The sequence below is a fragment of the Myotis brandtii genome, unplaced genomic scaffold (genome assembly GCF_000412655.1).
Source record: "Myotis brandtii unplaced genomic scaffold, ASM41265v1 scaffold1029, whole genome shotgun sequence".
NCBI lineage: Eukaryota > Metazoa > Chordata > Mammalia > Chiroptera > Vespertilionidae > Myotis > Myotis brandtii.
The window spans coordinates 104,016-115,675 of NW_005353453.1; the positions used below are offsets into that span (position 1 = coordinate 104,016).

At 45.8% G+C, this 11,660-nt stretch overlaps 1 protein-coding gene across 1 annotated transcript in view; it reads left to right on the forward strand.

Moving 5' to 3' along the window:
• The first annotated feature begins 7,571 nt into the window (after window positions 1–7,571).
• The window catches only part of LOC102246575 (zinc finger protein 883-like), an 8,620-nt gene continuing 4,531 nt past the window's right edge, over window positions 7,572–11,660 (forward strand). The window contains exons 1-2 of the mRNA XM_005856409.2: window positions 7,572–7,840; window positions 9,281–9,407. Coding sequence (XP_005856471.2) covers window positions 7,664–7,840; window positions 9,281–9,407 — 304 coding nt within the window. The 5' untranslated portion in view covers window positions 7,572–7,663. The remainder of the gene's footprint in view (window positions 7,841–9,280; window positions 9,408–11,660) is intronic.

Below are 11,660 nucleotides of genomic sequence, written 5' to 3' on the forward strand. Positions count from 1 at the left end.
GAGGGAAAGATAGAAACATCGATATGAGGGAAACACATTGATCGTTTGCCTCTTGCATCAGCCATGACCAGGGCCCGGGCCTGCAAGGAGTCTTCAACCAAGGTATGTGCCTTTGACCAGAATCGAACCCGGTACCCTTTGGTCTGGAGGCCTATGCTCTGTCCAGAGCCAAACCAGTTAGGGCCCTGGTAGATATTCTTATCTTTGAATATATCACCATATGCCCATTTTAGTAAATATTTGGTTATTTCTAATAAAGCTTGTATCAGCATTACTGTATAATTCTTTATATGTTTCCTAGAGGCTCGGTGCACGAAAATCGTGTACTGGGCTGGCGGCGGCGTGGGCAGGCTCCCTCAGCCTGGCCTGCTCCCTCTCCCAGTTTAGGACACCTTGGGCAATGTCCACCTGCCGTTTTAGGTCAATCCCCCTGGAAATCTGGCCTAAGCCGGCAGTCAGACATCCCTCTTGCAGTCTGGGGCTCTCGAAGTCTGGGACCCCTCTCTCCTTACCACCTGAGTGCAGCTGCCAGCTGTGAGCCAGGCTTCTGGCTAAGTGATGCTCCCCCTGTAGAAGTGCACCGACCACGAGGGGGCAGGGCCAGCTCCTGCGTGGGGCCAGAAAGGGTCGCCGGAGTTTAGCCAGCCAGAGAGGGACCACGGAAGGGCTCCAGGGCATGTCTGGCCCATTGGCCAGACCCCAGCAGCAAGCTAACCTACCTGTTGGAGCATCTGCCCTCTGGTGGTCAGTGCATGTAATAGCGACTGTCCAACTGTGCGCCCCCTGGTGGTCAGTGCACGTCATAGCGAGCAGTTGGACTGCCTTAGCATATCATTAGCATATTACACTTTGGTTGAATGGCCAACTGGATAACCGGACACTTAGCATATCAGGCTTTTATTTAATAGCATAAGTGTTATTAACCTTTGTTAACAATTCAGGCCATAATCTGAGTTTTGGGGTAGATGAATTGTTTAATTTTACTGAGATTACCAAATAATGATGTAAATTGAATGTACCACCAGATCCGGTGTGGCTTACTGTTTCGGCATCATCTCCTGCAGCACAGGATTGTGGATTTGGTTGCCGGTGGGGATGTGCTGGGGTGTGGGCTAGTTCCACAGAAGTGGCTGGCTGGCCAATATGCCACTCTTCCATTAATGTTTCTCTCCCTTTTCCTTCTCTCTCTAAAAATTACTAAAGTATCCTTTAAAAATAAAATGTAAAGCTTAACTAATTGTACTTTGTTTCTGCATTTTTTCAGCAGTGTATGAAGGATGTACATTCTCCACATCCTAGAGAATATTTATTTTGTTCAATCATTATTTATTTAAACGTTTTTCGTTTTTGTGTTTTTGGTTAGTTTATTGTGCTACCTCACTGTTGGGTTGTATTTTTTCTAGAAGTTTATATTGAGTCCTTTCTGAGATGCATATTTGCTGTGTCTGTATCTTTGTTAAAACCTCTGATCCTATGTTCTGCCTAATGTGCTATGAGTTTGGGCAATTTTCTTTAACAAACAAACAATGGAATGACAAAGATGGATATTGGAATTTCACTCATTTTGTGCCTTTTTTGGTATAGGGAATAAATATTTTTTTGGATTGGAATAATGTTTTTAAATATTTTATACCTTTAAAAATATGTATTTTTCGGTATTTTTAAGAGATGAACGATTTATGTGATTTGAAGAGAAACCAGAGTATGAGAGATTTTAAAATATTTTTGTATTGATTTCAGAGAGGAAGGGAGAGGGAGAGAGAGAAACGTCCATGACGAGAGAGTGACATTGATAGGCTACCTCCTGCACGCAGCTCCTGGGAATGGAGCCCTCAACCCAGGCATGTGCCCTGACCAAAAATCGAATGAGGGACCTTTTTCTGCTGTGTCGATGCTAAACCACTGAGCCATTTTAATAAATAAATAAATAATCATGGGAATTTTTTAGTTTTTAAATGCTATGCACAATGCAGTGAGCACTTTTAATTACAACCCACACTACTAACATTCACATCACCTTCAGAAGAGCAATCTTAAGAAATATTCTCAGGACAGGAATCCTTCACTTACTTAATGCCTACATGCACCTTCATTCTTCAAGAACTGGGGCCTTTCTGAACCCGCTGACCCACCTGCAGGGAGGCAGTACTGTGGGCACTAAGGTTTCCCTGTTGGGTCTCCAAACTGGAATCTCCAGGAGACTCACTACATCTTCTTGCACCTCAGTTGGCTACATGTGACATGAAGGTGACGACGGGACTTACCTAGGACTTTGAGGGTCAATAAAAGTGATGAACTTAATACTTGCCTCTGCCAGAGATCCAGACTTGGGTTTTGGAGCATTTTCTCTTTTAATTGTCACAAAACCCTGGGAAGTCTAAGCTAATATTGAAGTGTTGCACTTTCTAACATAGATGTCTTGCCAGCTGTATGTCAGTGCATCTTTCTCTTGCTGAAGGTATTTCGCCTGCACCACTTATAAGGCCCTCACAGATGGCATCAATCAACACCCACATGTGGCCAGGGAAGCTAATACTGTTGTCAGATTTGTTCAAGAAAATTAGGAATACTTGAGCCCTTAGGAGTCCTTAATTGTTTTCCTTCTCATGAGTTGCCATATAGGGCTCATTAGTGTTGACCCCAGAAAACATAGTATTGCAGAGCTACTGCCATTCTCAAGGGCATACTTTCCCTAGATGCCAGTGATGAATATATTGAGTGCCTAAGTCAGCCGTGGGCAAACTACGGCCCGCGGGCCAGATCCGGCCCGTTTGAAATGAATAAAACTAAAAGAAAAAAAAAAAAGACCATACCCTTTTATGTAATGATGTTTACTTTGAATTTATATTAGTTCACACAAACACTCCATCCATGCTTTTGTTCCGGCCCTCCGGTCCAGTGTAAGAAACCATTGTGGTCCTCGAGTCAAAAAGTTTGCCCACCCCTGGCCTAAGTCATCAGTGCAAGAACTGCCAGTCTCATGTCTCTTTGGTTTATAATATAACGAAGGCCTTTTCCTAAGACTTCTTTAATCTTGGGTGTTCTATTTACTGTGTGGATTAGCTTGTAAGGAGATCGGGGCTCTTTAAGCATGATGAGGTGAAAACTTTTATGGGACCTCACACATTCTTTGCCTTTGAGGGAAAGGTATGGTGCAGAAATTACCATTTTTATTAATATTTGGTCATTTCTAATAAAGCTGGTACTAACAGCCTATCTAATAAAAGAGTAATATGCAAATTGACCATCACTCCAACACATATGTTCAACCCCATGTGGACACAAGATGGCTGCCACAAGATAGCTGGCAGGGGCGGGCAGTTGTGGGCAATCAGGCCAGCAAGGGAGGGCAGTTGGGGGTGACCGGGCCTGCAGAGGGCGGCAGTTAGGGGGGACCAGGCCTCCAGGGGAGGGGACTTGGGGGCGACCAGGCCAGCAGGGGAGAGCAGTGATGGGGGACCAGGCCAGCAGGGGAGGGCAGTTAGGGCCAACAAGGCCTGCAGAGGAGGGCAGTAAGGGCCAATCAGGCCTGCAGGGGACAGCACTTAGGGGGGGACCAGTCTGGCAGGGGATGGCAGTTAGGGGAGATCGGGCTGGCAGGGGAGGGCAGTTAGGGGAGACCAAGTTGACAGGGGAGGGCAGTTAGGGGCAACCAGGCTGGCAACAGAGGGCAGTTGGGGGTGACAAAGACATCAGGAGAGGGCAATTAGGGGCAATTGGGCCAGCAGGGGAGCAGTTAGGGGCAATTGGGCCAGCAGGGGCACAGTTAGGCATCAATCAGGCTGGCAGGGGAGTGCTTAGGGGCAATCTGCAGGCAGGCAGGCGAGCGGTTGGGAGCCAGCAGTCCTGGATTGTGAGAGGGATGTCAGACTGCCCGTTAGGCCTGATCCCACTGAGGGGTTCCAGATTGGAGAGAGTGCAGGCTGGGCTGAGGGACACCCCCCCTCCCCCGTGCACCAATTTTGTGCACCGGGCCTCTCATTTCTGTATAATTCTTTATATGGATGTAAGTGTTATTTACCTTTGTTAAAAATTCAGTGTACAATCCAAGTCTTTGAGTATTTGAATGTTTAAATTAACAAGGATTACCAAATTGTGATCTAAACTGAATATACCATGATGGGTGTTGTGGCTCAGTTGGTTGGGTGTGATCCCATGCACCGAAGGGTTACCGGTTGAATTGCTTGGCGTGAGTCTGGGTTGTGGGCCACGTTCCCAGAATGGGATGTGCAGGAGGCAGCTAGTCCATGTTGCACACTTGCATTGTGTTTCTCTCCCTGTCCCTTCTTCTCTCTCCAAAAATTAATAAAATTTCCTGTATGGGACCTCACACATTCTTTGCCTTTGGCATGGCTCAGTCATTGAGCTTTGACCTATGAATTAGATGGTCATGGTTTGATCCCAAACAGGGCACATTTCCCAGGTGCCGGCTCAAACGCCACTGTGAGATGTGCATGAGGCAGCCAGGCAATGAATCTCTCTCATCATTGGTGCACCTCTCTTCTCTCTTTCTCTCTCTCTCTCTCTCTCTCTCTCTCCCTCCCTCTATCTCTCTCTTTACTCCTTTCTGAAGTCAATAAATATATATTTTAAAAATCAATTATTCTTTAAAAATAAAAGTAAACTGATTGTACCTTTTACCATTTTTCCTCCACTGTGCGAGGTATTCACATTCTACACATTCTAGAGAACATTTTGTTTGGTCACTCATTCTTTATGTAAACATTTTGTAATTTTGTCATTCTACCTCACTGTAGGAATGTATGTTGACCCTTTCCTCAGAAGTGCATTTGTTGAGTCTATCTTTCTTTTTTTTTCTCTTTTTAAAAATATATTTTATTGATTTTTTACAGAGAGGAAGGGAGAGAGATAGAGAGTTAGAAACATTGATGAGAGAGAAACATCGACCAGCCGCCTCCTGCACATCTCCCACTGGGGATGTACCCACAACCCAGGCACATACCCTTGACCGGAATCGAACCCGGGACCTTTCAGTCCACAGACTGACGCTCCATCCACTGAGCCAAACCAGCTTCGGCAAGTCTATCTTTCTTAAAACATCTTACGTTCTGCCTGATGTGGTATGAGTTTGGGCAATTTTCTTTAAGAAAAAGACAGTGGAGCAGCAAACATGAATGTTGGAATTTTACTCATTTTGTGTCTTTTGCACTTTAGGAAATAAATCTGTTTTTTATATTAAAATAGTATGTTTTAATATTTTTTATTTTTAACAAATATCTTACTTGATTTTTAAAACCTTTTTATTGATTTCATCATGCAAGGGAGAGGGAGACAGAGATAGAAATATCAGTGATGAGAGGCCAGCCTGCGTGACTCAATGCTTCCAGGTGGAACTGTGAATCAGGAGGGCACGGTTCAATTCCTGGTCAGGGTACATGCCTATGCCTGAAAGTGTTTTCCCAGTGTGGGGCAAGCAGGAGGCACCTGATCAATGATTCTTTCTCATTATTGATGTTTCTATCTCTCCCTCTCCAGGCAACTCCAGCATCTCCCTACAGGGATATTCCCAGGCCAGGCAATTCTCACTCCCCTGATGCCCACAGCACCTTTGTCTTTGGGTGCATTTTAGTGAGAAATGGGACCTATAAGTAGCCATTGACTCTGCTGCAGGGAGGCAGGTCCTGTGGGCAGTCAGGTCTCATTGTGGTGGGCCCAACTTGGGAATGTCCAGCAGACTCGCTACAACTCCCTGAGTCTCAGGTGGCTGAATGTGACATGCAGATGATTGATGGCGCTTCCTTTTTCCTTCCCAGATCAATAAAAGTAACAAGGTGAGTACTTGTTGCCAGGGTTCCAGGGTTAGATTTTTGAGCATTTTCTCTTGTAATTCTCACAATAACCTGGGTAAGTGGAAACACATCAAATTGCTGAAAAAATTCAGTATCTGAGAAAGGAAGTCAGCTCCCCAAGTTTACAGCACAGACAAGTGTCAGATTCAAGGCGCTGGGTTTTAACCATTATTTTCTCAGCGTCAGACACAGTCTGTTCCTCAGATGTGCAGCCCTCACTGGAGCAGGTACAGTCTGAAGACCAGAGTGGCTCAGCTGCAGCTCCTGTTTCCATGGTTACAGTTATGCTTTTCCTTCCATTCCCTTTACTTCTCAGAGCACTTACCCTTGGCCTCCCTGTGTTGAGGGGAACGCCATCATTTCTCAGTGCAGTGGTTTCTCCAGGGGAATCTGCTTTCAGAGTGAGCTGCTGTTTGCCTGCTCTTTGATTCCAGTACAGAGTTGGACCCACAGGAGACCTCCATAAATTGGGCTAGGTCTCTGCACCTTCACATACATTTTGAGTGTCCTGCTGTCATCCCATCCACTGTGATGAATTTCATGCCTCAGTTTGACCTTCAAATGATGTTCCTATGTGGCAGTGACATTCACCGTGCAGGAGTGGATACAATTGGACACCAATCCTGGGACCTGACATTCAGAAGTGATGCTGTACTTCTACCTGATTCTGGTCTCATTGGACGGGTGCTCATCTCTTATTCATGCATAGGACCAACAGGCCCATGTGATTCTGTCCTGTATTACCCTACTGGCTGAATGACACCATGGCTCTTACCATGGTTTCCCTGCAGCCCAGGTCATGTTCTGGACTCAAGCCTTCCCATTCTCCTGTGTCTGCACCATGCATCTTTGGGATGGAACAGAGTTCTATTGAATACAAGCTCAGTGCACAGCACACTGGGCCACAACTGAGGTTTTTATTCTGCTTTTCCTGAACACCTACCCTAACTGACTCTCCACACACAACATTTTCTGACTATAAGTGAAGGTGGCTTTTCAGGTGATGGTATTTGCCAGTTTGATGCATTACTCCGTTTTTCTGAGTCATTTCCATGTATGTGGAGGTATACATGTTAATAACTTTTTGATTGTTTTCCCCCTGTTAATCTGTATTATATCAACTTATTTACTAGGCCAACCAAAGAGCCTAGAAAAGAAGAAGGAACAATTATGTTGCCTCTACAATATCGTTTTCCTAATTTTGACCTACTGAACTCCTCAGAATAAAGAAATACTGTTCAGATTTGGCTGAAGGTGCAGGCTTTGAAAGAACTCAGAGCTAAAAGAGACATTAACTTTGTGTAATGGGTTCAATGGAGGTAGGTTAGAGGCATTGAGAGACTTGAGTAACTTCTGCAAGCTACAGTTGGTCTGAAGGAGACAGGAGCCAAAAGTCCTGAATGAAGAAACTGCCTGCAATTCAGAAAGAGCAGGTCCTGTAAGAAAGATATGCAAAAGTAGCCACGGCAGGTGCAGGAGAGAAACAAACTTGCCCCAGACATCACCTCCACTGAAGGCGCTAGAGGACCCTTAGTATAGTTGGTCGTAAGCAATTAACATATTCTTGGGCTATTTGCCCCTAAATCCAGTCCTTGAGTCAACTGAGAAATACAGGATCCTGGCCTTGGAGCTTAGAAACTACATTACCCACAAGGCCAAGCAAGGAATGGGATCAGGCTGAGCCAATGGAGGCACAGAGAAGGCGTTTCCATTTGGCCCCTTCTGTAGGGCGGAACCAGTAGTCCATGTGGCAGAATTTTGCCTTCTCAGGTTTTTGTCTCAGGCGGTGAGGTTTTCCAAGTCCACAATCCCGTTGAGGAGGCCGGAGAGTGGTGCTCCCCGCCTCACAGCCAATGGTCGGAGCCTCCAGTGGTGCTCACAGCTCCCACGTGGGATTGAAGCTCGGAGTCCCCGCCCGGACCCACGCCAGGGCGGGGACAGGGACCGCCATTCCTGCGGCGGCTTCTACTCCCGCCCGGCTCAGCCCACAGAGGGCAATGGCGGCGCCCCCGCTGAGGAGACGGGCCGAGGTGAGTTCAGTCCCCCAGGCCCTCAGCGCCTCCTCACACAGACACCACAGCCTGGGGAGGGCGCCTGTCCCGTCCTGCAGCTCAGTCCCGCGTGGAGGCCCGTGAGGAAGGTGGAGGGGAGAGAGGAGTGTTGTGGCTTCTGAGGACACAGCAAGTGCAGGGCAGAGAGGACGGGGGTGACTTGCATCTGAAGGTCCCTGAGGATGTGGCTGTGAGTATTGACGGAAAGATCAGAGGCTGCTGGGAGGACGGCACAGCCTCATTCGGGGCTTTCCCGGCTGTGGGTCCATCAGGGGCCTGGGGTGGGCCTGGATCCGGCTGGACTACAAGCTCTCTACACGCCATATGCCAAGTTCATGGGTGAGTCCAGCGAGATCCAGTGGCATTGGAGCAGGAAGGGGGCAGAGCTGAGGGAGTGACCCTGGGGTCTGAACATGGGAAGGGGATAAACATTACACAGTGGTGAGCACATCTGGAGGAAGGGTGAGCTGATGGTCCCGGGACCTGGGGTGGGTGTTAGGTTAGGTGGCTCAGGAGGCGGCGAAGGAAATAAAGGGAGTTGATCAGAAAAGGAAGGAAGGAAAGTTTATTCTGCGTCCCCGGGAGACCCACTATCCCCAAGGACAGGGCACGTGGATTCATGCCAACAGGGAGGGGGGCGCTTTTTTTATACTGCGGTTGGGTGAGGGGCGGGGACATGAGCTGAGGGATTCAGTTGAGAAAGTTTCAGCTGCAGGGGGTCAGCAAGGTATTCAGGAATGAGTCAGTATCTGAGTGGGGGTGGTGGAGAAGCCAGTATCTGTGTCTGGCATGCTGATCTGTTAGAAATGCCAGGGGGAGTCCATTATCTCGTCACATGTCTGCATGTATCCGATCCTGGGCTCTCTCCGACCTAACAGTGGGGACATAAAAGCGAAGCATAAACCCAAGCTTGGCTTTGTCTTGGAGGCAGGATCTAGGACAGTGGTCGGCAAACTCATTAGTCAACAGAGTCAAATATCAACAGTACCTCTTCAAAATAGACTCGCCCAGGCCATGAAGTTTCAAACACGCTGTACGTGCGTGCCCGCACGTGGTATTTTGTGGAAGAGCCACACTCAAGGGGCCAAAGAGCCGAATGTGGCTCGCGAGCTGCAGTTTTCCGACCACGGATCTAGGAGACTGCAGTGGTGTTGCTTGGCAGGAAGGCTGGGGCTCTGCAGGCATCGCCCAGACCTTAAATGGCATTGCCCTCTCCCCTCCCCTTCCCTAATCCTTCCCACCCAACCCAGCTGCTCTGCTGAGGGATTAATGGGACTGTGGTGAGAGAGCAGCCTGCACTGGCAGTAGGGCCTGGTGTCCACACTAAGGAGGAGGTTGAGGGTAGGGAAGGTGTGTAAGGAGTAGGATGTCAGGTTCTCAGAGAGACAGCTCTGGGTTCAATTGTCTCCATTCTGACAGGTTGGCGTGACCTTTGAGGACATTGCCCTGTACTTCTCCAGGAAGGAATGGAACCTTCTTGATGAGAGTCAGAGACAGCTGTACCTGAATGTGATGCTGGAGAACTTTGAACTTATATCCTCGCTGGGTAAGACCCTCACTCTCACCAGTGACCTGGACTTGGCTTTGCGATTTCCTAGGCCCCATCCCCCAGGGTGTGCTCTGTCCCCCCAGGTAGACTGTGGTACTGCTGGATTTTCCAATTTCCTGGGTAGTTGCTGTCCTGGGGTGGGTTGGTCTGTTTCTGCTGCTCCCTTCTATTCCTGAAGTCCCAATACTCCCCGCTGTACTAAATTCACAGGGAAGGACTTGTGGTTGGTAGTGTTGCAGGAAGCCTAAGGGATTCCACCTTGATCAGTGAGGAAAGCATTTTCTATATTCCTGTTGGTCATTTGTACATAGCTTTTGAAGAATTGTTTCTATATCCTTATCTTGGTTAATAACTGTATTTTTTGGTTAAACATTCTTTTGACTACCTTGTATATATTATATGTTAATTGCTTATGACATACAGGAACACATATTTTTGCATGTGCTTAATTGCGCTTTTCTACAAAGTCCATGTTTTTGGCAACCCTGCGTTCAGCAGGTCTAGTGCCACCATGTTTCTAGCAAGCTCAGATGCTTGTTACTATTGCTTAGCAAGAAAGTATTTTTCATGAAATTATATTGAGTTTTCTTTTGAGAAGAGTCATTGCATTATTATTAGCCTGCACTATGGTATTGACATACCTTTATTATTCCCTGGGAACTCCACCTGTTTGTGTGAATTTCTGTCTATATTGCAATATTCGCTTTATTATGCTCATCAGAACTGAATTCACAATCTCTCCAAGCGATTTCTTCATATGGTTTGTAAGTATTTCCTTCTCTTCTCTAGATTTCCTTTCATTTCATTATTGCTGTTGTGCAGTGAAGAAGCTTTTTTTCTTTATTTGTTGCCATCTGCACTGTTTATGTTTTCTATTTTGTCTGGTGGTTGGTGTCACATTCAGGAAATTCTGTCCAAAAGGAACCTCCAAAACTTTTTCTCTAGGTTGTTTTGAGGAGTTTTTCATTTTAAGCTGATATTCAATTCTGTCCTGCAGGTTGAGTTAAATTTTATCCGTGTTGTCCAGTATTGTTGTTTTTATATGTGACTATTGATTTTCCGCAGTGTCATTCATTGAAGAAACTATCTTTCCTTTCTCTGTCTTGCAGCTTTGACAAAGATTATTTGAAAGTATGTGCCTGACCCCCGTAGGGGGTGTGCAGGAGGCAGCTGATCCATGTTTCTCTCTCATTGATGTTTCTGGCTCTCTATTCCTCTCCCTTCCTCTCTGTAAAAAAATCAATAAAAAATATATATTTTTTTTTAAAAAAGAAAGTATATGCCTGGGTTTATTTCTGTATTTTCTGTTCTGTTGATATATGTGTCTGTGTTTCTCCACCAATACACTGTTTGCTTGCTTTCTCTTTGTAAGAAATTGAAGTCAGGAAGTGTGATGCCACCAGCTTTGTTTTCACTGACGTTTGTTTTTGCTGTTGGAGTTTTTTAGTTTTACACATTTCAAGATTCTCTTTTCATTTCTTTATAAAATACCGTAGGAATTATCCTCAAGATTGGATTTAATCTCTAGATTGCCTTGTGTACTGTGGATATTTTCACGATATTTCTTTTTTAAAAATTCTTTATCGTTTAAAGTATTATGTATCGTCTTACATATGTCTCCTGTTTCCCCCATTGACCACAAATGAGTGAGATCATGTGATAATTTATCTTTCTCTCACTGGCTTATTTTGCTCAGCATAATGCTCTCCAGGTCCATCGCTGTTTCAAATGGTAAGAGTTTCTTCTTTTTTACCGCAGCATGGTATTCCATTGTGTAGAGGTACCACAGTCTTTTAATCCACTGAACTGCTGATGGGCACTTCAGCTGTTTCCAGATCTTAGCTGTGGTAAATTGTGCTGCTCTGAACCTAGGGGTGCATATGTCCTTTCTGATTTCTTGGGGTATATTCCTAGGAGTGGATTACTGGGTCAAATGGGAGTTTCATTTTTAATTTTTTGAGGAAACTCCATACTATTTTCCACATTGGCTTCACTTGTCTGCATTTCCACCTGCCATGCACAAGGGTCCCTTTTTCTCCACATCCTCTCAGGCACTTGTCCTTTATCAATTTGTTGATGATAGCCATCCTGACAGGAGTGAGACGATATCTCATTGTCATTTTGATTTGCATCTCTCAGATGATTAGTGACTTTGAGCATGTTTTCATTTGTCTCTTGGCCTTCTGTATGCCCTCTTTAAAAAAGTGTCTGATTAAGTCCTTTGCCCATTTTTTGATTTAATGGTTTATC